The sequence below is a fragment of the Aquarana catesbeiana genome, linkage group LG03, assembly GCF_042186555.1.
Source record: "Aquarana catesbeiana isolate 2022-GZ linkage group LG03, ASM4218655v1, whole genome shotgun sequence".
NCBI classification, from domain to species: domain Eukaryota; kingdom Metazoa; phylum Chordata; class Amphibia; order Anura; family Ranidae; genus Aquarana; species Aquarana catesbeiana.
In genome coordinates this window covers 268,303,227-268,330,048 of record NC_133326.1, presented here as the reverse complement: position 1 = coordinate 268,330,048, position 26,822 = coordinate 268,303,227, and the positions used below count along the sequence as shown (strand labels likewise).

The window sequence follows — 26,822 nt, the reverse complement described above, 5'->3', positions numbered from 1 at the left end:
GCTTCCTTGTAAAAAGTTTTTGGCTGGTTTCCCGTTTCATGGGGAACGTTTATTCGGTGATCACTTGGACAAATATATCCAAAGGATTTCCGGAGGGAAGAGTTCTCTACTTCCTGTGAAGAAAAGCACCAAACATCCCTAGTTTAAAAAGGCAGGGACTGCTTCCTCAAAATGTCTTAGTGTCAGGGCGGTTCCGCCGCCAACAGGACACTAGGGCCAGGGGCAAGCCACAAGGCCAGGGCCAGAAAAGACCCTGGGTCCAAAATTCTTCTAAATCCAGCACCAAGCCCTCCTTTTGAGAGGACGCCCGCACTCCATAGGGTGGGGGGGGGGGAAGCTGCTGCATCGTTGTTTGACTGAAATCGGATTCAATGATCCATCTGGTTGGATGGGCTAATGTGGCAGACATCCGATCACTGGAAATTCCAGGATGTTAATCGGAAGACGAGACTTGGACAGGGCACACAGGGGCTCCTCCCCAGTTCACCAGGCTTGCACCTGAGGATCTTCCAAAAGACCAGAAGATCTTTCGACTACAGAGCCAGAATTCTGAGTCACCAAGCTAGGGACAAACTAGTCCTCAGTGACAAATGAATCTATCTGTCCAGACACCGTATGACACAGAATGTTGAGTTATAGAGGTCTGGAATGAAACTAGGCAAATCAAACTTCCTTGAAGGAAGCTACTTACAAATCCTAAACTGGAGAGAGACGAGACTAAGAGGGACTCAGACTTGGAACAGATGGCAGGATATTTTTTTATTTTTTACACACACACACACACACACACACACACACACACACAGTTCCACAGTCCAGCACTTCAGCCAAAGTGCCCTAAACGAACAGACCGGAAACACATGTGGAGCATAGACACTGGGAGCATCTAGCAAACTCACACAGCTGAAATTCAGCACTAGAGCCATCTTCTACAACATGTCTGCAAACATCCGGGGGGAGTTCACTGCTGGGCTAGAACTTTAACAAAAAACTCTAGAGGATAGCAGGAGATGAAACTATAACCCAGAGATTTCATATTCCTATTGAGGAAGTCCTTAAATTAGGGGTGATGAGTGTACACCTTAGACTAGCATGGCTTGTTAGAAGCGAACGTCCGAGACTGAGCCAGGGATGGCGGCAGGTCAGGCCTCCAATTTCAACATTCAATGCACCACACAAATGAGGGGGTACAAGGTTCTCTTTGCTTGGGAGTAATGAATGCTGCCGGGGAAAAGATCCTCATCTAGGATGGCAAAAGAAGAAGTCAGAGAGGGTCAGAAACAGACTCACCAACAGATGCCAGAGAAGCTGCTAACTCTGGTTTAGACATGGTGGGGCAGAGCAAGGCCAAGTGCTTGCAGCCTCTACAAACCATCTTAATGTCCAAACATGAAGCCCCGTCTGCACAGCCCATTAGCATAGCAAGCTAGTCTTGAGACAGGATCAAGCAAAAGCATTGCCACACCCATTAACAGAGGTATCCTGCAGTGACAGACCAGATCGGCTTGAGGCCTGGTTCACACCCATGCAGATTGCAGTTTGCATATTCCAGGTGCATTTTGTGTTTTTCAAAAAACACGTTTTTGATCCATTAAAGTCTATGGAACCAAAAACCAGCTCTTTCTATAAAATGCATAGATGTGAACATGACTCATAGGAAACCATGTTAAATGGACTGTAGTGTGTTTCTGCAAAACTGAAAACGCACTAAAAAAAATAAAAAAAATGCATAGGTGTGAACCAGGCCTTAAGGCACCAAGGCAACATCCAGCACCCATGAGAATTTCACAGCAGGGCTGTTGCAGTGATCTAGATCAATGTTTCCCAGTCATCAAGTACCCCCAAACAGGTCATATTTTCGGGCTTTCCATTATTTTGCACAGGTGATTTAATCAGTTTCACTGCCTTACCAATTACCACAGCCGTTTCATCTGAGGGAAATCTTGAAAACATGACCTGTAGGGGGTACTTAAGGACTGGAGTTGAAAAACATTGATCAAGATGAGCATGTCAGCTAAGAAAAAAAACTCTGCTCAATAGCTGCACTGGTGAGACTCCCAGACTAACAAGGCTTAGTCTATAAAAATCAACCAGCAGATGCAGTTTAAAGGAGTTCCAAAGAAAGACTTGGATTCAGCAGGACTGAGGGGGGACAACCATGCTCCTGAAGGACACTAGCAAAAACTGTGGATGCTAAATGTGGTATGGGTTATACCTCCTAAAGCTGGCCTATAGTTGTCCGACTTCATTTTATGTGCAGGATGCCTATGTTATGCTATGGAGATGCAGCAACTGTACAAACAGAGCCACAGGTCCTAATTTGACAGGCGTGTGGATTGGCGTGTACACAGACAGTATCACTAGTTTCTTTTTTTTACAATTTAATTTATAATATTTTGCAATTTTCTCTTTTTAACTGCCCTGTTGGGGGGAGCTTTGGTGAAATATCAGGGGTCTAAACAGACCCCTGAAGTCTCACTAAGACAGCGAAAGCTTCAGAGAGGGGGACTGGGGAATATGTTACCTCAGAGAAAGGGACTGAGGTAACACATTCCCCAGTCCCCCTCTCTGAAGCCTTAGCTGCAGTTAAATGAACAGGAAACAAAGGCTCCCATTTATTCATAAACTGAAGAATAGTACACTGTACTTACTATGTTTTCAGTTATGAGTGAACACAGTGAGTGATCGTGTTCATTCAGAAAAGGAAAAGGCTGGTAAATTAGATATTTACTGGCCCCTTCCCCACTCTTCATCCTGAAGATCCCTGCCCTGCGTTTCAACAGAAGCCAGCAGGAAAGAAGAAAAGGAAGCCAGCAGGAAAGAAGAAAAGGAAGCCAGCAGCGATGTCTTGGAATGGAAGGGGTGCGCAATCAGAGGAGCTGATCGCCTCTGTACAGCAGCTGAAAGCAAAGGGAGAGTAAACTAAGCTGGCTGTCGGCTGCTGTACAAAGAGCCATAGACAGGATTGCTTCTTCTAATTGCCCCGTCGCATCGATCACCCCCTCCTGTCCACAGCGGTAGGTTTTTCTGCATTTTGGCTGATTTCACCTGTGGAGCAGTGCGGAAAACTGCAGCAGCGATTCCATTTTAACCCACTGCTCTGCTCCACAGGTGACTTTTGCGGGGAAGTGTGAACAGGGCACATGCAAAAACCATTGTTTTTGAGCTGCATTTTTCTTCTACAGAAACACCACAGCTCTCTGCTATAGGGTGAACGGGCCCTAAACGTTAGTGTCCAATTAGATTTTGTGCATTTAAGAATGCACCCAACAATTTTTTTTTAATCTATTGTGCTGGGCAGAACTAGTTCTTGAGGGAGTCTATTCCACATTTTCACAGCTCTTATTGAAGAAGCCATTTAGTATGTGGTGAATGCTCTTTATCAGACAAAAGAGAGCACCTCTGTCCTCTAATGACCTGGCAGTAAATAATAAGATGGACAATTTATTCATACATGGTGATCATTTCCCCATATTCCAGAGAGAATAAATTCAGTCCAGCTAATCTTTCCACATCTGAGCTCCTCCATGCCTTTTATCAGTTTGGTTGGATGCTTTCCTCTGCACTTTTCTCAGCTCCCAGAGCCTACACCTCTTTTCAAAGAAGAATGTAATTTTGCTAGCTTTAGATTGCGGAGCTTGGCATTGCATGCTATTAAGTCTACAATCTGTCAGAACACCCAGATCTTTCTCAACCATTGACTCCCTCAGCTGTTCTACAATGTCGCATGAATGTTTTAAGCCCCCCAATTGCACAACTTCACAATTTTGAACATTAAAACCGATTTGTTATTCCACTGCATATCTTGGTTTCATCTGCAAAGGCGGGACTATTTTAATGCCAAACTCTAGATCATTTTTAAATAGGTTAAAAAGTAAGGGTCCCAACACTTAACACAGTCTTTTAGCCAGTTTTCTATCCATTTGCAAACGGTGTCCAAACCTCATGTAGCCAACAGTATAACCTGCTGTCTTTTGAATCATGTGCCACCCTCTCCCCCAAATTAATGTTAAACAACTCCACTGCAAATGTACTAGTCATAAAAACAACATCACATCTATTCAATTAAACAGTCTACTGTTAAGATATTAAATCAGAAAAGACTGTACGACAATCTACAAATTCATTTTTACCACAAACTTACTTTTGCTTTGTATGCTTTGATTCAGCCTCTGCCACTTTCGGATCCTTTACAGGTTTACGGTTCCCATCTACTTCTATATCAGAATTTGCTGGAGATAGACTTGTTACTGTCTGGTCCACTTTTAAGAGTTTCTGTTTTTCCCGACTGCACACAAAATTAACAGGTTGCACTTTAGACTAGAACATGTGGTTAAGCAACAGCATATTTGCTGGACAGTATGAAAATTACCTAGAAATCTCTTCCCTCAGAAGTCTATATTCAATCTTCTTATCATCTGGTAAAGTTTCTGGGGTCCTCAAAGGATCATTTTCCTTTTCAGATTTAGAAGTTGCTTTTGGTTTTGATGCCTAAAAAAAAAAATAAAAAAATGTATCGATTAAAAGATAACACTACAAAGTTATACAACAGCTAGAAAACGCTCTGCTTGATATACAAATGTTATACAAGTATGAAAAAATACAAGCTTGCCCTGTGCACCTACTACAACCTACAAATGGCCGTCAGATCACCTCTGTAATTTTTCGAATGCATCTTCCATGGAAGTTAACCTGACGTACCCTAAACAGTGCTAGGTGCAGGAACTCCAACGTACTGGGGAGGGGTGGGCACCCCCCTTCTAAGCCCTCCAGCACCTCCGCATAGTACTCATCTTGAGCACAGCAGCATTAAGTGCTCCTCCTCCCCATCCCATTCCCTTACAGCTACAATGTGCACTGTACATAGCTAGCTACTGCAACTAATTGCCGCTCCTACCATGAAATGTCGCAGGTCAAAACTGCACCTAGTAGCCAGCTACACTGTGCAGAGAATGGGATTTCAGCTGTTTGTGTGGGGAGCAGGAGCTCTGCCTGTGTTCAGGCTGTGTACAGTGCAGGGATGGGAGACAGAGCTCTGCCTAATGCACTGCCAGCAGTGACCACTGTACTGTGCCCTCCTTACACCCTTACGACCCCCCCGTTGTCCCCCAATGACCCACCCATCCCCTCCCCCCCAGTGATAACAGCCTTTTCTATCCCAGCTCTCCCACCCCACAATCCCTATTTCAGCCCACCCTCAACCACCCTGCCCTCACTTAGCCCTTTACTTCCCCCCTCACCCAACTCCCTAATCAACCCCACCTCCTCAACCATCCCTCTTCCTAGACGATAGGTATTGGTAATTGGTATCGCCGAGCACTTGAAAAAAAAATTAATCGGTACTCGATGTTAAAAAAAAAAAAAAAAATGGTATCGGTGCATCCCTATTCATATCTATGGGATAAATGACCAGGAAGGGGATAACTTTCAGTATTAATGTACAAAATAATTCTGCAAAGATATGCTCACCTCTGCAGTTCTTCTGGCTTCTTTGATCATAGATTCCAACCCTCCAAAAACTCCAAGGCCCGGACTGGGTGGCTCTGGGTCCGACTCATCAGAGTCAGAAGCATTCAGTGTTACGACTACTGACTTGTGCTTTGGAAGCTGCATTACACAAAACAAAAACACACAGCTAACAATGTATACAAAACAGAACACAGAAATGTAATTCACTTATGCCTTCTCTTTTTTTTTTTTTTTTTTTTTTAAACAACTATTTGTGGTTAGGTTAGTGCATGTTTTTTCTTAATTGACTATGCTAAGAAAAGAAAATAAATAAGCTATAAGACATTTTTGTGTGTTTGCCATCTATTTTATAGGGCCTCCAGTGCAAAGATATGACAAAAAAAAAAAAACAAAAAAAAAAAAAAAAACGCACCTCCCAGTTCAAACGCATTGAAAACATAGTAAGGATCCATGCACACTGGAGCTCATAAACGGCCGTTATTTGGAGTTTGGGGCGTTTTTTTTTTTTTTTAACAGCCCATAAACTCCATTACACATGAATGTTTTTTAGCTTTTATCAGCAGTGGAGTTTATGGGCTGTTCTCTTAACACCATAGAATCGCGTTCAAAGTGCCGTTTTTCTGACCACAAAAAAAAAAAAAAAAAAAAAACTAAAACCGCTAAACGCCAATAAACGCACATGTTCGGCGTTCTATTTTTTCAATGCATTGTGGGATTTTTGGAGTGTCCTCTGTATTTTTATTAAAAACGCCCATAAACGCTAAAAATTTATCATAAAACGCTAGCACAAAACGCTGTTAAAAGCGCGTTTTTCAGCCAGCGTTTTCTGCCAGCAATCTGGCGTCCAGAAAAAGCTTTTTTGAGCTCAAGTGTGCATGGAGCCTAAGAAGGCACCTGTGTTACATTTTTGATGTGTTTGGGTCATGACCTATGAACACTAAACCATATGCAGAAAAGGAAACAAAAATTGGCGTGAAATGGGCGTGAATTTGCTGTAACATTACAATGCGTTTTCGGTGCCATTATCGGCACCTTTTCTCTTATAAGCTGAATGCCGATAACACCATTTTTGGCCGAAATTTCAGTGCATCTCTAGTTCAAGCAGCAGTTAATAAAGCCCAGAGAGATGTGAAAATGGATGGGGGGGGGAGCTACATGGGAAACCCCTTGTACAAAAAAGGTCCAAAAATCAAGGAGTGAGACCAATAGCCTGGTAAATAAAAATAGAAACACAAAGTGATGAAAGCCAAAAATGTTGGTGCAGGTCAAGCTGCAAGGAGGGGGATCTGTCCCAAAGAGAAACTCCAGGGTGTAAGTCCCCAAAACACGTGCCAAGTGAAGTATGCCGTCTATTCCTGATAAAGTAATCTTACTAGACTTTCACAGAAGGAATTACAGATGCAAAGATGACCTTGTTTCTAAAAACACTGTTTTAAAAGCCATACCATTAAATCATTTGAGACAAACAGTCCTAACATTCTGAGAGAGGCCAAGGAGCATGCGTCAGGAGTTAACATAAAAAAAAAAAAAAATAAATAAAATTAAAAATATCAGTATACCACATCTAGGAAGTAATGAGCCAAGACTTTACATTGGAGGGACCTCGAATGAACCTAGGTAAAAAAGGGCACTGCTTCAAAAAAGGAGGCTACCATCTTTCCCAGAACCCTCATGCATAAAGCAAATTAATGGATTGCACCAGAGTCTTGAGCAAGTCCATCCAAACCCTCCTGAGGATGACTCATCTGGTCGGTATCCAGGGCGAGTCCTAAACCAACCTTGCAGTTGGTACTAAGGCCGACTTCTGTAAATTTAGAACCCGATCCCCTCTGGAGTCTGCACTGTGCAAGACTCATTGGTCTTCAGCAGAGAAGCGGATTTCTCCCTCAGAGAGAAATTGTCCAGGTATCCTATAACAGAGATAACCCCAGGTAAGGGCTGGGCGATAATAAAAAAAAATTGAATCGATATTTTTTTTCCCCTGGACACCGCACCGGTCCTCGCGGACTAGGCCGAAGCAGCGGCCTCACCTAAAAACTCCTGCCCGCAGCTCCTCAGGACCGGTGCGGTGTCAGCAAAAAATCTAAAAAAAAAATTTAAAAAAAAATTCGATTTGCTTACATTTTTAATTGATTTGACCTCTCAACACAATTCAAGATTTAAAATCGATTTTTTTTACCCAGCCCTACCCCAGGTTAAGCAGGAGTCCCAGAACCAAAGCCAGAACCTTGATGAACATTCTGGGAGCAGTGGACAGGCCAAACAGCAGGGCCACAAACTAAAAACAGTGGTCCTTCATGGCAGAAAACTTTGGTGAGGTGGAAAAGATCAAAACGCCTGCATAAGCATTGGATATCCACTGATGCCAGGAAATCTCCCTGCTGGAGAGAGGCCACCACTAACTGCACCGACACCACCCAGAACATGTGTACTTGCAGAAACTTGTACAGTCTCTTGAGACCCAATACGGGACGAACATAGCCATTCTGTTTCGAAATCACAAAAAGGTTTAAATAACCATGAAACCTTTCATCCTCTGGGATCAGAATGATCCCCGCTTGAGATAAAAGATCAAGAGCTCAAAGAGCAAATTTTTTTTGAGGATTCAAAGAAACATCAGAAAGCATAAAGTTCAGAGGGGGAAACTGCCGAAATTTCAGATTGTACCTGCAAGCCACTATATTGCAGACCCACTGGTTCATAATCCCCTACTGCCAAACCACCTCAAAGGCCAGCAAGCACTCCACCCATCCCCCCTTCCAAATCCAAGAGGGGGCACCTATTCATTGTGAAGAGGATGTATTCCTTGGCTCAGCAGGCTTTGAAGTCCATGCCTTCTTGCAGAACGGACTGGGAATTGTGAGATTGTTACCGCTAATGCTTCAAAGAAGCATTCCTTTTACCAGCGTACTCTCACCCAAAGTCACCTTCAGGATGTAATCATCCAAGGCTGGCCCAAACAAACCTTCCCTTTGAAAAGGTAAACTGTTCCACAAACTTCTTGCAGGGTAATAACGCTGACAAACACGTCAGCCATAAGATCCTGTGCCTGTATATGGACAAGACCCCTAAATGAGAAAGTTGCTGGATGGAGTCCTTCAAAGCGTCCACAAAGAAGCTAAGGTCATGTGCGAAATCCTCCAGGTTTTAGTATAGCTACTAGTAGGAGCCCCTTTTGTCATGTGAGGAGACCACACCTTATGGCTTTGGTGCTCACCTACCACTGCATTTTCTAGTTGTAAGACTGTACCCACCAGAGCAAATGAGGCCTTACCAATTTGTCAGTCATCTTTAAATACCAGAGAACCTTGTGCACTGAACATGAGGGTATTACTGAAATAAACTAAGCGCATATATAATTTTGCGTAAATTCACTCTCCATAGGTATTGCTGCGCAAACATTTTTGGCAGAATGAAGATCTTCTGAGGGCGAGCCCAGTTTGCAGTATCAAACATCCTTTGGAGTAAAAGGACTCGGGAAGTGCCAACTTAAAATAAATCAGGAAAACTTCCACAAAAAAAAAAAAAATGTACAAAAAGGTCTTTTGGATCCAAGATCAACTCTGCCCCAGAGGTCCTTCAGGAGTAGAGTCCTCTGATTAAAGTTCTTCTGCATCCCCTTCGGCTGGAACAGTCTCGTCCTTCTCGGTTTACAGAGGGGGGGAAAAGCATTGCTTTCACTTGCTACCAAGGCGGTCCAAGCCGGCAAGTATTCTGGAAAGCTGCTGCTGTACCCCAGCAATAGCAAATAAGAATTCCTCCCTTGTCAGAAAAGAACTGGAGGAAGCTGGCCCAAAAAGGAGGCAAAATACCAGATGGTGCATGTAGTTAGAGTAGCAACACATTGATGGATTGGATGATTCCCAGGGAATACATTGCATAGGGGTTGCGCCCAGGTTGCTCCCTACCTGATGAAGGCATTTGGGATGCCTCAATCCCTATAGTTCCCCTCTTTGCCACTGATGAGACATGCCCTGGTGATGTGTACACAAGGACTTGTGCTGGGAACAGCGATCCAAGTCAACCAAGAGGACACTGTGCCAATAAGCACCAGTGTGCTGGTTGCTCCAGGAGATTTCCTAGCAAAATCGGTCATTCCCCTAAACCACCACAATAAAAAAAAAAAATAGTGTGGCTTCTTATACTTGCTGTGATCAGTATTCTCACAATAGCAACTGATGTGCATGAGAAGGCCCAGCTCGCAGTCTCCGCTCCAATTCATCCCAAAGGTTTTCTATCGGGTTGAGGTCAGGACTTTATGCAGGCCAGTCAAGTTCCTTTACCCCAAACTTGCTCATCCATGTCTTTATGGACCTTGCTTAGTGCACTGGTCCAAATCATTTGGTGGAGGACGGGGATTATGGTGTAGGGTTATTTTTCAGGGGTTGGGCTTGGCCCCTTAATTCCAGTGATGGGAACTCTTAAGGCATCAGCATACCAAGACATTTTGGACAATTTATGGTCCCAACTTAGTGGGAACAGCAGAGTTAGAAATTGACTGGCCTGCACAGAGTCCTGACCTAACCCTGACAAAACGACTTTGAAATTATCAGAGTGGAGAATGCGAGCCAGGAAACAGTGGTCAAACATTCCCATCGACACACTCCTAAACCTTGGGGACAGCTTTGCCAGAAGACTTGAAGCTGTTATAGCTGCAAAGGGTGGGCCAACTCAATATTGAACCTGGACTAAGACTGGGATGCCATTAAAGTTCATGTGCGTGAAAAAGGCATGTGTCCGAATACTTTTCATAATATAGGTTCTTGAACTCTCAATCTCGAAAACTACACTTCTTGGCAAACTGGAAAGATTTACAGGATTTCCAAAGCCAGTCTAAATCTACTTGTAGCTGTAGATGACTGGAGACACCTCCAGAAATGTAGCGCAGTCAGAACAGGTATAAATTTATAAAAACACATTTGTCGATTGGGGCAGGGACAGCTCAGGGTCAGATGCTGCCTGATCTAGCTTTTTTCCTCTCTGCAGCAAAAAGTGCAGCCTGTGTACGCGTGCGCAAGCCTGAGACAGCATCCTCAGTTGGTCTCATGGGTAGCACATAACCCTGACTGGAGAGACTTTCAGGATTTCACATTTCCAGCCTGAACCAACCAGCAGGCGTTGATAAAAGAAAAATCTTCCAACCGTAGGCCGAAAGTCTAAGAATCCTATATCCCTCAAAAGAACGAGAAATAATATGTGTTTTACAGCCTTGAGATAACAGCCTGACAAAACATTTTAAGCCAGTAGTGAACACAACACTCATACCTGAGGCAGACAGCATTGACTAATAATTTATGGGAAAAGAACGATTTAGTTAAATCTTGTGTTCAATCATTGTTTCTCAGGGTTTATGCCACTGCAGGTGCATATATTTTAGGATAAAAAAAATCTCAACGCAGAATTACCTTTATTACACGTCTTATAGGTCTTAGGACTCTAGCAATCTGAGTATTATTCTTGCGATGAGTGGCAGAGTTCACACTGGCTGCTGTTAACGTGATCCTTGGCACAGGCATAATATTGTTAACAATAGAAGGTGATGGAGGTGGATTATTACTCGGCTTCTGGAAAACAACAAAGATGTATTATTACATACCATGTGTCTAACAAACACATGCAACAGTAATCTTATGCAGTCGGGCCAAGAGAACTAAGGGCTGCGACAGACATTCCATCAAGAGTGACCGACTATGCCCATCCTTTCTTCCTCACTACTGCTTTCATAGAAGCTGTTAGACTACAGCTTCTGCGACAAACATGATCCTCAAATGGAGGAAGGGTGCAAGACTGATAGGTCCACTTCACACCCACTCATAGATCATGCTTCATTCAAAAGCTGGGTGGAAAGAGTGGGCATAGTTGGTCAGTGTGCCTGTTGTCCCTTAGTTCTATTAAAGGGGTTGTAAAGGTACGTTTTTATCACCTCAATGGACACTGTGCATTAAGGTGAAAAAACACCTGGCAGTCACCGGCCCCCTAGCCCCCCCGTTTTACTTACCTGAACACCTTCAGTCGGCAGGGACATGCTGGCTCCTTCTCCCTGGGCTCCCGGCTCTTCATTGGATAGACTGATAGCAGCGCAGCCATTGGCTCCTGCTGCTGTCAATCAAATCCAATGAAGAGCCGAGGCCGAGTTCAGCATTCTCTGTCTATAGACGCAAATGCTGGACTCGGGAGCGTGCTCACAAGGTAACCCCCTCGGGGAAGCGCTTTTTCCAAGGGGGTTACCAGATGTGGGGATGAGCCGCCGGGGGACCCCATAGTAGTAGGTTCGGGGCTACTCTGTGCCAATTGAGCTGCACAGTGGAGGCAAGTATGACATGTTTGTTATAAAAAATAAAAAAAATTAAGATTGCAGTGGAAAGGGTGGGGGTGATCAGAGGAGAAAGATTTTGGTGAAAGGAGGCCACAATAGCACAAGGGACACACCTTACTGAAGGCAAGTAATGCCCGTTGTGCGGATTTCTTTTTTAATATATTTTTTCTTTTAGGTGACCTCAGATATTAAAAGTTAAATTGGACAACTGAGCAAACAGGTTTAGGAGACTGGATTTATACAGATTACACAGTTTTGTTAAAGCTGAACTCTCAGGATTAAGATACACAGTTGAACTACACATACAGTACACAAACATTAGAATATTTTTTTATTGCGTCAGTCTTGCGACCCAGAAACAAATGCCAAAATTAAAAAATATTGACTTCACGAGCAATGCAGCTTGGTATCCAGCTTGCCTCAGCATGTGAGTGGACAATCAAGAACACCACCACTGATGGGGCATCAATCTGTTCCCTTCTGTAATCAAGTTCATGCTTTTTACTAACAGCACTAAGCAAAGCAATAAAGCTACCCTCTCCAAGTCTAAATGATACAGTGCAGAAGACTGCCACCTGGAAAGAAATCAGGTACGCGTTTCCCTGCTAAAATACAGTTCCTTTAAAGGATATGCAATTAGCTTAGATTTTTAAAACTCCATTCTTTAAAACTGCCAATTTGAGGCATTAACCTTTCCTGAAAGTCCTGTTTAATGTAATATTGCTGCTGTGCAATGATCAATTTGCCCCTGGGACAAGCTGCTTATTTTGCCCATGCAGAACATATCTTCAGCCTACCTCTAGTGGTGACTAGTAACTTGCTCACAGATAAACAGAATGCAAATATATAGCAAAATCATGTTACAGGATGCAAAATTTATTTTAGGCAGATATATTGTAAGTTTTCTTACAATATCTTGAAAGATGCATTATTGGATATCAGTAAAACAGGGTTCTAAATAAAAAAAGCATAATTGAGGCATATACCCATGACCATTAAGGGCCAGTTCATACCATAGAAACACAGTCCAAATGTGTTCCAGGTGCTTTTTTGCAGCATGTTCTACATTTTTTCTGGAACGCACTGGAACTGCAAGCACTCATGTGAACTATGCCATTGAAAACCATATTATCTACTTTCCATGCATTTTTGATGCAGAAAAAAAATGCACTGGACTGCATGTGGTGTGAACTGGCCCTTATACCATTTTGGATTTTGCAGAAACATAACCAGGAGATTCAAGAATGACCACTGAATGATGATGCTAAAACATCTAAGATATATACTGACAGCGTTTTCTACCAGTTTTATAATAGGACAGCTCAGGGATTGGGCAGAACTCCTCTACCATCTAATCCTTACCTCTGGTCTGACAGTCCTCTTGTTAGCTAAAGATTTTAAAAGTTCTTCACGAAGTAGCATTTCCTCTTCTTCCTCTTCATCTGCAAAAGGAGGCTTAGGAGGTTGCTCTGGCTCTTCTGGTGGAAGTGGTGGAGGCGGGACTGATATTTCTGAAGCAGCTCCAGAGATTACAGAGGCATACATTGAGACATCACCAAGATATGGCTAAAATAGCACAAAAAAAAAAAAATAAAAAAATAAAAAAATCTGCAATTCATTACCGTATATTAAAAAGTTTACTGGAGCACACGCAATCTGATACTACCTCAAATTTACTGGGGGAAATTAACATAGATGCAGCAGTTTTTACCTGTCCATGAGCTAATGCGTGTGCACTTAAAAGCTGTAGTAAACCGGAAATAAATAAAATTGGGCCCCTGCAGGATAATGCATAACACACTATGACAGACAAACAAAGTACTCCAGTAGCGCACTGTCAATGCTGCCGGAGTTTCCATCTTCACCCGGTCTTCCTTCTGGGAGTCTGTGGGCTCCGAATGTTTGAATGGCCGAGCCACAATGTCACTCCCACACATGCATATGGGATTCACGACTGGCATAGAGCCCTGAATGGACAGTGCCACATGGGCTGGTGACATCACCGGCTACTACTAAAGTAGCTATCTCCTCAACTGTACAAGTACCCCAACAGGTAAGCCTTATTATAGGCTTACCTGGAGAAAAAAAAAAAAAAAAAAACACAACACACACACACAGGTGGCTTTACTACCACTTTAGGCCATAAATGATAAGCAAACCAATGAAAATCAAGGCGCTAACACATGTGATAATTAAATGTGAACAAAGGATAATTAAAAAAACACCACAAACCAACCAAATATACCGGCATATAACACGCACTCTTTTCCCCTTAAAATCAGGGGAAAATCGTGGGTGCGTGTTATACGCCAATCCCCCCCGCTGATTGTGAGTGGAGCGAGCGCCGGCCGCCCATATACATACACAGCCGAGTGTACTCGGCTAGTTCCGCTCACAGTCACGCCCAGTCCCTGTGTCCATCATAGGGCGTGACTGTGAGCAGAGCTAGCCGAACCTAGCCGAGTACACTCGGCTATGTATGTATATGGGCGACGCTCGGCTCCACTCACAGTCACGCCCAGTCCCGCCATTGGACCTGTGTTATGTCCATCATAGGGCGGGACTACGAGGAGCCAAGAAGAGCTTCTGTGTATCTCGGCGGTGCCATTTTCAAACTGCAGTGACACTGACAAGTCACTGCAGTTTAACTGCAGCCTGGGCAAGGCTGCAGATGGACACTGGCAAGGTTGCAAATGACACTGGACAAGCATGCAGATGGACGCTGTGCAAGGTTGCAGATGGACACTGATGAGCATTTAAATGCAAGTTTTTTGCTTAAAAAGTTTTTCTCCTTAAAATTCCCTCCTAAACTTGGGGTGCGTGTTATACGCCGATAAATACGGTACTTAAGCGTGCAAAAGGTGAAAAAAAAAGGTTTATAAGAATTATTAATATTGCACAGTCTGCTGAAGAAAGCTCCAATCACCTCCACCACAAAGTGTACAAACGTACAACAGTATTTATGATAAGCGCCTTTGGTGTCATAGGGTACCACCCTTTTTGCATGTTTTCACAATGCCCCACCTTAAGAATGGTATATGGTTAACAACCATCAGCTGATCTCCTCAAACATCAATAACCGAGACACAGGAAGAGAGAATAATCCAGGATAGTGGATATAATATATAAATAATTATTTTTATAAAAAATATAAAAATATAAAATTTGACAGTCACATTTAAAAGGTGCTATGGTCAGCACCGACGCAACCAGCCTGTTTGATAATCCTGCACATCGCTGGAATCCAGCCGGCGTGCGTTTCAAACGGCCAAATGTTCAAACCAGATCAAACACCTGAAATAACGTCACGTATGGAGGATGCGCAGCCTCAATGCATTTCACTTGTCAGCAAGCTTCGGGCTGTGCAATACTTATTAATTCTTATAAATTATAACAAAAAGTAGAAAATTTTTTTTTCAAAATGTTCGGTCTTTTTTCGTTTTTATCGTTAAAAATTAAAATCCCAGTGGTGATCAAATACCACAAAAAAAAAAAAATTCCTATTTGCGGCGGGAAAAAAAAAAAAAAATTCCTTTAGGTGCAGCATTGCATGACCGCGCAATTACCAGTAGGGATGGGCAAACGGTTCGGCCCAAGCATAAAAGCTCGGGCCGAACTTTCATCACTCAGCGAACCAACCACAATGCATTGCGGTGCTGAATAGTGCATTGCAAGCCCTGATTCACTGCTTCAGCCAATCAGGGCACAGAGCACTGTCAGAGTCATGATTGGATAAAGTCATGACAGTGCCCAATCATGGCTCATTACCACCCCACAGTATAAAAGTATTCTTTCAATGGCAACAATTTTCAGTGTGATTTCGGTGTGGCGAGAGCTAGAACAGGGCTCTGTTCAGTGCTATTTTGCTTCAATTGTCAGTGTAGAATATTAGTTTAATGTCAGTCTAGTGATGAGGACCATCATTTAGCTTTGCATAGCGTGCAGCTAGAGTAGGGACAGCTCAGATAGTTTCATTGTAGTGTAGTGAGACAGTGTCATACATACATGTAAAGTAGGGACAGCTCATATTGGTTTCAGTGTAGTGAGACCATGTCAGTAATCTTGACATTAGTGTATAGCTAGAGTAGGGACAGTTCAGATAGCGTCAGTGTAGGGACGGTTGAACACCGCCTTTTTGATTGCGTTACTGCCAGTTTAAATGTCATACTGTGTAGTGTGAGTACTCAAATTAAAGTGTAAACACCTCTTTATGATGCCCAGCCATTACTGGATTCAGATATGAGAGAGAGAGAGAGAGAGAGAGAGAGAGAGAGAGAGAGAGAGAGAGAGAGAGAGAGAGAGAGAAAAAAAAAAAAAAAAAATGTAGACAAATTGGAATTCATGTTCCCCAAGCCGCAGCGTATTGCCAAGTTGTCTCCAGTGGTAATGGAGGAGGAGATGATGGAGATGAAGTCACTGATGCAACTTGGGTGCCAGATAGAGCAGAGGAGGAAACTGAAGGTGAGGCAGCCCAAGGAAGCCGACATCAAGAAAGAGTGGAGAGCAGCCACCCACATCACATTCCATCACATTCTGCAGCTTTTATCTCCCGGCCCACTCCCCAAAGCTCAGCTGTTTGGGCCTTTTTTTCAGCACATCTGCAGCAGATTGCACTGTTGCTATCTGCAAACTATGTCTCTGGCACATCAAATGTGGCAAAATAACAACCATTTGGGTACCACATGCTTAACAAGGCATTTAACGTCCAACCACTCAGCCTGTTGGCAAGAGCACCTAAAAGCCATACAAAAGGGGTACAAATCTGTCCCCCCTCCTCCTCATTACCCACTTCAGTCTGCCCCTGCGATACAGAGTCATTACCTTCCAGCAGCCTCCACTGACCGGGATGATGGTATAGCACAGGGTGTCCCAGGTCCTAGCAGCACACCGCCAGCTGTAGACAGCAAATCTCTCTGCCTGGTGGATTGTGTCCCCTTCCATGAATTCGCACAATGTGCTGTACCACAATGGCAGGATCCCAGTCGCTACTACTTTTCACATAAGGCCGTTCCATCTCTCTACCATCAAGTGGAAGGGAATGTTCTGGCATTGTTGAGCAAGGCAGTCAGCCATAAAATCCACCTTACTTACCTGACACGTGGTCCAGCAAGCATGGGCAGGGATGATATATTTCATTCACAGCACACTGGGTAACGCTGCTTGTAACGCGAAAGGATGCAGGACAGGGCTCGGTGCTGCAGCTTGTTGTGCCCCCAAGTCTCCATACAGCTGGTGGGGATGATGCCAGCCCTGTGAGCTCTACCCCCTCCATGCCCTCCCCTGCAGAATTGTCCTATGAACATCAGGTACCCCCTAAGCGTTCAAAGGGCTATTCCCAGAGTCAGGCTAAAAAGGTGCCATGCAGTGCTTCAGCTGGTGTGTTTAGAGGACAGGAACCACACTAGAGCAGAGATTCTTGCAGCTCTGCAGGGACAGGCCCAGAGGTGGTTCACACCACACCAGCTGGAGCCAGGAATGGTGGTGTCTGATAATGGCTCAAACCTCCGGTCCTCCCTTAGACAGGGAAAGCGGACACATGTCCTCTATTTGGTGGTGCAAAGTTTCCCAAGTACATACCCAGGGTCGCAAGATGTACTAAAGCGGGCCAGAAAAGTCTGTAGCCATTTCAGGCGGTCATACACAGCCAGTGCTGTTGGCTGAAATTCAGTGGGAATTCCACCTGCCCGTAAACCAGCGGATTTGTGACATGCCCACCAGGTGGAACTCAACTTTGGGAATGCTGCAGCGGCTATACATGCAGCAGAGGGCCGTCAACGAGTACCTGTGCCAGTACAGCACGATGACAGGCTCAGGCCGCCTCTGCTTTTTTCCCCCACACCAATGGCTGATCATTAAGGATGCATGTACTGTATTGTCACCATTTGAGGAGGCCAGAGGGATGGTGAGCCATGACAGTGCATGCATCAGTGACACAATCCCTGTTGTGTTCCTGCTGGAGCAGCCTCTGCGTGGCATTATGGACAGGGCACTGGAGGTAGAGCAGCAGGAGGAAGAGGAGGACTTCCTTTACTCCCAAGACCCACTTTATCTCGACACCATCATTCCTATGTCACAGAACACACAGGAGGAGAGAGGGGAGGAGGAGGATTCTGGCACTTTCATAGGCTTTGAAGAGGAGGAAGACATGCGTCAATCTGTAAGCGATGGCTTTCCAACCCCAGGACCCTTGGGAGTAGTACGTGGCTGGGAGGAGGAAGTTCCAGATGCTGTCATCCTGAGTGACCCCAAGGAGTTTGCTTCTCAAGCCTCGACAAATTTGAGGCACATTGGCAACCTCATGCTCCAAAGCCTGTGAAAGGACCCAAGAATACGTGGCAAATAGGAGAAGAATGATTACTAGATGGCAACTGTCTTTGACCACCGTTATAAGGGGAAAGTCTCAGAACTCATGCTGTCCCCACAGAGTTCAGAAGATAAAATCTCTTGAGGACACATTAAAGAGGATTTTATTGATTGTTTTTCCTGACTCCAGTAGGTTACAGTGTGTTGGAAAACGTTGTTTTGAGTCTTGGGTTTGTCAAGAGAGGAGCGTTGGAGAAAAAGTCCACCTAAGAGGCATTTCGGAATTTTTTTAGTCCTCGCCACCCAGGGCTGTCAGCTTCCACATCTCATTGGCAGTATCTACATCACATGGTGGATGATTACCTCGGGGCTAAAACAGAGATGGAGAGCTTTCCAGCTGATGATCCGCTGACTTACTGGGTCATGAGAATAGACCACTGCCCAGAACTTGCCCAGTATGCTATTGAGTTGTTGGGCTGCCCTGCACCCAGCGTGCTTTCAGAATGGGCATTCAACACTGCAGGAGGTTTCGTTACTGATCATAGAACGCATCTGTCCACAGACTCTGTGGACCGTTTCACTTTTATAAAAATGAATCATTTCTGGATTACCAGCTACAAAGCCCTGATGCCGATGTCACTGATTAAGGCCCCTTTCACACGGGCGAACCGTTCAGGTCCGCCTGTCAGTTTTTTTAGGTGGACTTGAATGGACGCTCCATACAGTTCTATGGAGCAACTGATGTCAAGGGCGACATGTTCACTGACATCCGACCAGCTAAAGTGTGACAGAGGAAAACCCTACTTTTCCATTCGTCTGCAGATCGGATGAAAACGGACTCTACAGTCAGTCAGCCTTCATCCGATCCCCCATAGAGGAGAGCAACGCTCTGACAGGTCGGTCCCTGCAGTGTGCAAAGACAGACCCTGTCATCTGCCTGCTCAACGGGAATCGACAGAGCGATCCCCCGCTGAGCAAAGCGAAACCCGTACACAGACCTGTCCGTGTGAAAGGGCCCCAAGTCTTTTTGGGATGTGGAATCTCTGCAGAACTTCGAGGCTGCCTAGCTTTGAGGGTGTTCAATCATTTCATCTGGAAGAATGTTTTTGGTATAGGTTTCATGGGCACAATTAACACCCAAAGACCAATTTTTCAGCACCTGTTTGACAGGTGCATATCGTTGCAATTTTTTACAGCAAGGCCAATTCTTACTTTCATCAAGAACACAGCTATAGGGTTACGGTGGGAAGACCCAACACCCAAAGAACAATTTTTACGCACCCATTACTTCTATCCAAAGTCAGTGACACCAGAATGTATCTAAAAAATCTCTAATCTTGTTCCCAGTGCACTACATTGTGGCCTCATCATACACACTGGCTCCCCAGCTGTTGCTGAGCAAAATAAAGGCAGCTTGCAGGGAAAATGTCTTTTTTTGCTTCATAAATGCAATTATTGCTGCAGCAGATTCTAGACATGGTACAGATCTGCCACTTTACAGGTAGACTAAGGGGGCCCCCCCAAGCATTATATTGGAAGGTATTTTTCATTTGTATGCTTTCACAAAAAAAAAAAAAAAATTAAATTATTATTATAATAATAATAATCATCACTGCTCATTTAAACTTTTTTTCTTATTGATACATGTCCCCCAGGGCAAGACCCGGACACCTATAACCATTGTATGACCAATTACTTGCATATAAGCCTTCAAAATGGGCACTTTTGATTTTTGATGTTTGGGTCCCATTGACTTTAATGGGGTTCGTTATTGGGGTCTGAACTTTCATGGTGTTCGAACGTTCTGGTGCGAACTGCATAGGGGTCCGTTTGGCCCATCTCTAATTACCAGTTAAAGCAGCGCAGCGCCAAATTGCAAAAAAAATGATCTGGTCATTAAAGGGGTAAAACCTTCCGGTCCTTAAGTGGTTAAAGCTGGGTTGGAAATTCACCAAACTGGGGAATTTTTTGCTTGGCTGGACAGGAGAATGGGTAGTTCCACGGAAGGAGCCTGCATGTAACATGCTCACAAGATGTTGTGCTGGAGAGGTGGCGAATGAAATCGGGTAAACAGAACAGCCTCGAAAGGCCACCATGAGACCCAGAACTGCCAAATATCACAGAGGCATCTCAGAGAAAGCAAAAGTACAACAAGCTTTCAGACATTGATCATTTGTTCTTTTAGATTTTCAGGACAAAACTATTATGCCAAAATGGTCAGCAAACCAGAATCCAAATGCACAGCCAAATACATACTTTAAAACAAAGCTAATGGCAAGACCAACTCATACACCAGTATGGCACTTACCCATATATCTGAGGGATACTGATCTGTTACACACAACGCAGAGGGTAGATGTCCCACAGAGCTACAAGCAGAATAGTGTAGTCTTGTTGGCGATGCCCCTAAAATAAAATTTACACTTTATCATGAATACAGTCCTAGAATAATTTGTTTTACTTTAGTTGCAAAGTCAAGAGACAAAAAGGTATTTACCAAATACAGCAGCATTTGTAAAAAGAAAAAAAAAAAAAAAAAAAAAAAAAAAAGACTTTGCACTAGGCATGGTTTTTAGGAAAAATAAACATTTGACGTTAAAGCCCAACTCCAGTTTTTCACTTTACTTTGTTTGGGCCAAGCTGGACTTACTGCCTACTGCTAAAACAAAAAATTGAATCAGGTCAAGAGCTGACCAAGGTGGAAGGGTAAGCAGAAGATGTTAATCTCTACCTCAGGCAATCCTAGGAAGCCATATTCATTAGTAAAGATACAAGGCTTCCTGTGAATGACCAAAAAGCCCTCAGCCCAATATCATTTTGCTTAGGCAATAGATGGAAAGTCCCTGTATGACCGGCTAGGTCTAAGCAAACCATTTAAAGTAAAAGTAAACCTGGAGTTATATATAAAAAAAAATTTTAAATATAAAAATTTGAATTCACTGAAAATGTATGAGCAAGTGCAAAAACCTGAAACAGCAGCATAGGCTGCCGCTTTATAAGCTGAACAGCCACCTCATAATGACCACCTACCATAACCCTGTGGTATCTGGTACCAATCAGCCAGTAGCAGATCCTTTAAGGCCTGTAAATTGTGAAATTGGGCTTCCATGGATTGGACTTGTTTTCCAATACATCCCACAGATGCTCGATTGGATTGAGATCTGGGGAATTCAGGCCAAGACAACAACTCAAAAAAGACACCTTCCATTGCTCTGTGGTTCCGACACTCACATAAGCATTTTAGGCTTTTTTGGCTGTGGACACAAAAATCAGCCTTTGCTCCCAAAGTGTAGGAATCAGCATTGTCACCCATGACCCTGTCGCTGATTTTCCTTCTTTGGACCACTTTTGTTAGGTCCTGACCACAGCCTGTCAGTGGTCATAATGTATGGCTGATCGGTCTATAAGTGGTGCCTTACTGCAGTACTACTATTCCACTGGGTGGCCTGCACACATCATTTGTATCCTGGACAATGCATATTAAGTCTCATGCACATGGACATAATTTACTGATCTCAGAACCTTGCCAACAGAAAGAACCCAAGTAAAGTGTTCCACAAAGACCTTGCATAAAACACGTGCAAAAATGCGTATGTGTATACATGCGTAAAATTCTTTATCCTCTTCTAGTTGCCAGTGTTGCAATTTACTTGTGTATACATGCATTTAAGCGTAAAATTACTGCACTAAAACATAAAATTTTATATTACGATTATATGGCTCTGTAGTCATCGCTGTATTACTGTTCTTTACCCAACTGTGTGCTTTGTTCCATAAACAATACACCGGTGTTCAGATTAGAGGTCGACCGATATATCGGCCGATATTTGGCTTTATTTTAATTAATCAGCATCGGCCGATCGTGCTGATAAAAAAGGCCCATTATAACTAACTTCAGCACCACTCGCAAATGACTTCTGTAATAGAAGTCAATGCAAGTTGCCTGAAGTCTTTGGTGGAGCAACTTCTCTCCTCTCTGGGCAGCCTGCCAAGTCTGATAAAAGAAGCTAAAAAGATACAATGTTTCTACTTATCAATGAACTCAACTCCGGTGTAGGAGTTCTCAGTTTAACCATTTAAAGACTAAATCTTTTCTGATATTTGTTGCTTACAAGTAAAAATCCTGTATTTTCTGCTAGAAAATCACTTAGAACCCTCAAAAAAGGTTTTAGCAGAGACCCTAGGGAATAAAATAGCGGTTGTTGCAATATTTTATGTCACATGGTATTTGCACAGCGGTCTTTCAAAACGCACTTTTTTTGGGAAAAAATACACTAATGAACTAAAAAAAAAACAAAAAAAAACACTAAGCAGTAAAGTTAGCCCATACGTCCAAAAGTTTTGATTACCTGTTTTTGAGTATTTACTATTTAAGAGTTTTTTTTTTTTTTTAATCTAAATTATACATACAAGTAAACTGATTGGAGGTTTGTTTTGTTTAATAAATGTTTAAATTTAAGAAATTTTCTGTATCACTTATTACTTGATTGAGGTTGATTGCACACTGGAGCAGGCAGGCGTTGACGGTAAAACGCTGCTAGTTTTAGCGGGGCTTTACCGTCATTTTAGCGCCGCTATTCGGCTGCTAGCGGGGCACTTATAAACCAGCTAGCGCCCGAGTAAGGGGTTAAATGTGGCGTGAAGCGCCACTGCCGAATCGCATTGCAGGTGCTTCAGCAGCGGCGCGCATTAATTTCAATGGGCAGGAGGGGTGGAGGAGCGGTATACACTGCTCCAAAGATGCTGCTTGCAGGACTTAAACATCCTGCCAGCGCATAGCCTCAATGTGAAAGCACTCGGGCTTTCACACAGACTGCAGGGGAGCCGTTTTGCAGGCACTTTACAGGCACTATTTTTAGCCCAAAAGCGTCTGAAAAACACCCCATTTTGAAAGGAAGGGGTCTAACTGTTAGATTTTATGAGATGAAGGGGAAAAAAAAAAAAGGCATCATATCGGAAATCGGCATCATATGGGCCATCGGCTGCCGCGATTTCTAAATATCGGCATCGGTCAGAGAAAAACCCATATCGGTCGACCTCTAGTTCAGATCAGTAAAAAAAGTGTCTTTTTCATCCCCCTGGCTTTATGCGGTTTAGTTTATCTAATTGCCTATGTGGTATGCATGGTACCACTGCATGAACAAGTTATTACCATTTATTTTGAAGAAATAAGACCAGTGTTTCAGGGCATTGCAATGAAATGGAGAAGGTCCAGTTGTAGGTCCACTGGCACACCCAATGGGCTGCCTTGACTTAACGAGTGGTAACGCACCACAGAAGTGTGAAGGGTGGCCTCAAGGATATTAAAATAAAAAAAAAAAAAAAAAAAAAAAAAAAAAGGACTTACAAGTTTGCTTAACTAGTTGCAGACTTTAGTCATGCTATACACACCCAATAAAACGTAGTTATTGTACACACGGGGTCTGTAGCAGGCCCAGTCTCTGTGCCCTGCTTCTGGGATTCTTCTCAAAGTGTACCATAATGGTCGGCTTTGATCAAACCTGGCATTACAGTATACTCAGAAGTTGGTAGCTCTAGCTATAAAAAAGCAGTCTGAATCAGTGTTTGTAAACGCTGCTCCAGACCACATTGTACAAAAAGATACTAAGTAACAGTTGTATCTTTCTGTTAATTAATCTGCAGTTCAAAAGGGGTGAAACTAAGGCTTCATGTACATGGAACGTTTTTACAACCTCTACTGAGTGATTTAGCTTGACAGATGGTAATCCATGTTTAAAACGTCAGTTTTGCCGCGTTTGCATTTAGAAGCTCTCTTTTTTTTTTTTTTTTATTCTTCAAAATAGGCAAAAATGAAAAAAGCCTGTAAACAAAACACGAGTTACTGCGTTTAGAAGCGTTTGATGCTTGAATTGCCTCGAAACTCAGCTTCTGAACCCTTTTTTTGCATTTAAAAAAAAAAAAAAAGCCTCTAAACTCAACTGCCTAGAAACAACTATAAATGACCCTGTGTACATGTACACATAAGATAACAGTACAAGAGCAGTTGAAAAAAAAAATGCCCAACTGCTCCTAAATGTCCGTTTACCAGCAGCAGTGTACATAAGGCTCGGTTCACACAGGGGCGACTTGTCAGGCGACCTAGTCGCCTGACAAGTCGCCTCCCGTTCTGTGCTACGGAACCGTTCTAATAGGAGCGACGCAAGTCGCTCCGACTTAGAAAAAGGTTCCTGTACTACTTTGGGAGCGACTTGCATAGACTTCTATGCAGAAGTCGTTTTGCAAGTCGCCTCGGAAGTCGTTTGCAGGTCGCCTCGCTGAGGCGACCTGCAAGTCGTGCCGCCCCTGTGTGAACCGGCACTAAGGCTTTAAACAGAGGAACATTTAGGCCTAACAGATTTATTTAATATTTCTAAATAACTTTACAATACTTGGTACCAGAATCATAATTTTCGTGTCATTTTAAAAAGGACAAATTACAGAATAAAATGTACACATGTGCAGTAATACCAATTTTAAATTAACACTGCTCAAAAAAAAGGAGTTTAGTTTACATGCATTTTATTGCCGAAGGATTGCAAAAAAAAATTAAAATATCAAATCATTGTCGCAAGACCTCATGAAAAATCTTGTTTGTCCTTAAAGCAGAGTGCCACCCAACAGTGGAACTTCCGCTTTAAGCACTCCTCGCCCACTTACATGCCACATTTGGCATGTCATTTTTTGGGGGGAGGGGGGCAGCGGGTACATAGTTTTGACAGGTACCCAACTTCCACTTCCGCTCTCGCCGCCTAGGTGACTCCTCCTAACCCTCCCTGCAATCTTCTGGGACACGTCACAGGTCCCAGAAGATTGCCCGGCTACTGAGAAGGCGCAGCGTGACTGGCGCATGTGCAGTGCCCATCTGGCTGTGAAGCCGCAAGCTGTCACAGCTGGGTGCCCACACTTACAATGCCGGTGCCAACGGAGGGGGTGAGGCCACAGCATCGCTTTTTTGTAGCTGCTGACTTTTAAGAACTTAAAAACGACTGAAACACCACTTTGAACAATATATGTATTGCCTTGTTATCTTTAGTAATGGCAACGTTTTTGCAGAACAGGTCCACAGCAAAAATGTAAAAACTGCTCTGGTCCATAGGGGGTGAACTGGTGTGAGAGCTAAAGCAGTTAAGCTAGAGCAGGGAAGAGTTAAAGCCATTGTTGCCATCCTCATAAGCAACAGATCACTAAAAACAAATCACTGCTGTACTGACTTACAGCATGGAAATGGGACTTACGATGTTTACAATCATTTTTACACTGCGTATCTTTAGCCCCGATTCACATCTATGCATGTTGCTTTTGAGCGTTTCTGCAGTGCTATTTTTTTTTTTTTTTTGTACATTCACTGTATATAGCTGGCTGCAAAAAAAGAAAAAAAAAAAAAAAAAAAAAAAAAAAAAAAAAAAAAAAAGAAGGAAGCTTGCCCCCCCCCAAAAGACCATACCAGACCCTTATCCGAGCATGCAGCCCGGCAGGTCAGGAAAGGGAGGGGCCATGCGGAGGAGAACAGCATCAGGACAAAAGTGGCCTTTTTTGTTTTTATCGGGGACCAGCGGTGACGAAGATGGCTCGGGCCTTTTTTTTTTTTACATTTCGCTGCTTTTTGGGGTTAAAGGGTAGGGGTACGATTTACCCAATACCCATTCACGGGGGGCTTCCAGATTCTGATAAGCCCCCGGCAACTACCGGCCAGGGTTATCGGGAAGAGGCCCTTGTCCCCATCAGCATGGGGGCAAGGTGCTTTAGGGTTGGAGGCGCAGAGCCACACCGCCATATTGAGGGCATGCGGCCTGGTGTGGTTCAGGAGGGGGGCGGCACTTGCTCATCCCCTCTTTACTGACTTACCAGGCTGCATGCTCGGATAAGTGTCTGGTATGGGGGCGGGGAGAAACTCACGCTCTCTCATTTTGGCATGGCCCCTTCAAATCGTCTTGTCTGGGGGGGAGGGGGGCGGCATATTTTATATATATTTTTTTTTTTAGATACATGCAGCGGTCAGGCCCGCTGACAGCCAACGACTTATCAGTTGTTGAGGACGTGGCGGCCGGCTTCCCGGCCCACTCCTTTGCAACCAGCTATATACAGGGAATGTAAAAAAAATAAATAAATAAAAATTCCCTGACCATTTCCAAAAAAAAACAAAACGCATAGATGTTCCATAGGTGCCCATGTTAAAAAAAAAAAAAAATTCCCTGCATTTCTGCAAAATGCAAAAAGCATCAAAAAGCGCATAAGTGTGAATGGAGCCTTAGAGTGATCTGTCGAAGCATCAGAAGCCCAGGAGCTGATTGTTGTACCTAGGCTTTTTGCGGTCATGGCCTTACCTGAACCCCAACTGAGACCCCAATTCCCAGTGCCATTTTAAAATGGTATAGGGAAGAATAGCTGCTCTGCTAGAGGCAATTTAAAACACCACTGGGGATTAAGGGGTTTAAGAATAAGTAAATATTTTCATGTATATAGTCTGAGCAAAGCTCCACTTTAGGTTTGATATCACCTTCACATTTTACACTCTTCCTTATTTCTGTTAAATAGGTATGTAGATTAGAAACTAGCAGCAGCACTCACTGGCTCAGTCCTATTTCTCTGTCATCTATAACCAGGTGTCGAGGCAAGACCTCAGACACACAGGGGGTGTTATCTTATTCATTATCAGCCAACTAAGTACTGTAAAATTGCAAAAAAGAGGACTGGTAGTCTGGAGCATCAGGGGTGAACAGGTTGCTTTATACTG

The 26,822-nt window shown here is 43.6% G+C and overlaps 1 protein-coding gene across 1 annotated transcript in view; it reads right to left on the bottom strand.

Moving 5' to 3' along the window:
* ZFC3H1 (zinc finger C3H1-type containing) overlaps positions 1–26,822 on the bottom strand; it is a 162,035-nt gene that overhangs the window by 100,968 nt on the left and 34,245 nt on the right. The window contains exons 7-12 of the mRNA XM_073620040.1: positions 20,397–20,494; positions 13,148–13,351; positions 10,875–11,033; positions 5,470–5,607; positions 4,373–4,491; positions 4,145–4,288 (exon numbers count right to left, since the gene is read on the bottom strand). Of these exons, the coding sequence (XP_073476141.1) occupies positions 4,145–4,288; positions 4,373–4,491; positions 5,470–5,607; positions 10,875–11,033; positions 13,148–13,351; positions 20,397–20,494 (862 nt within the window). The remainder of the gene's footprint in view (positions 1–4,144; positions 4,289–4,372; positions 4,492–5,469; positions 5,608–10,874; positions 11,034–13,147; positions 13,352–20,396; positions 20,495–26,822) is intronic.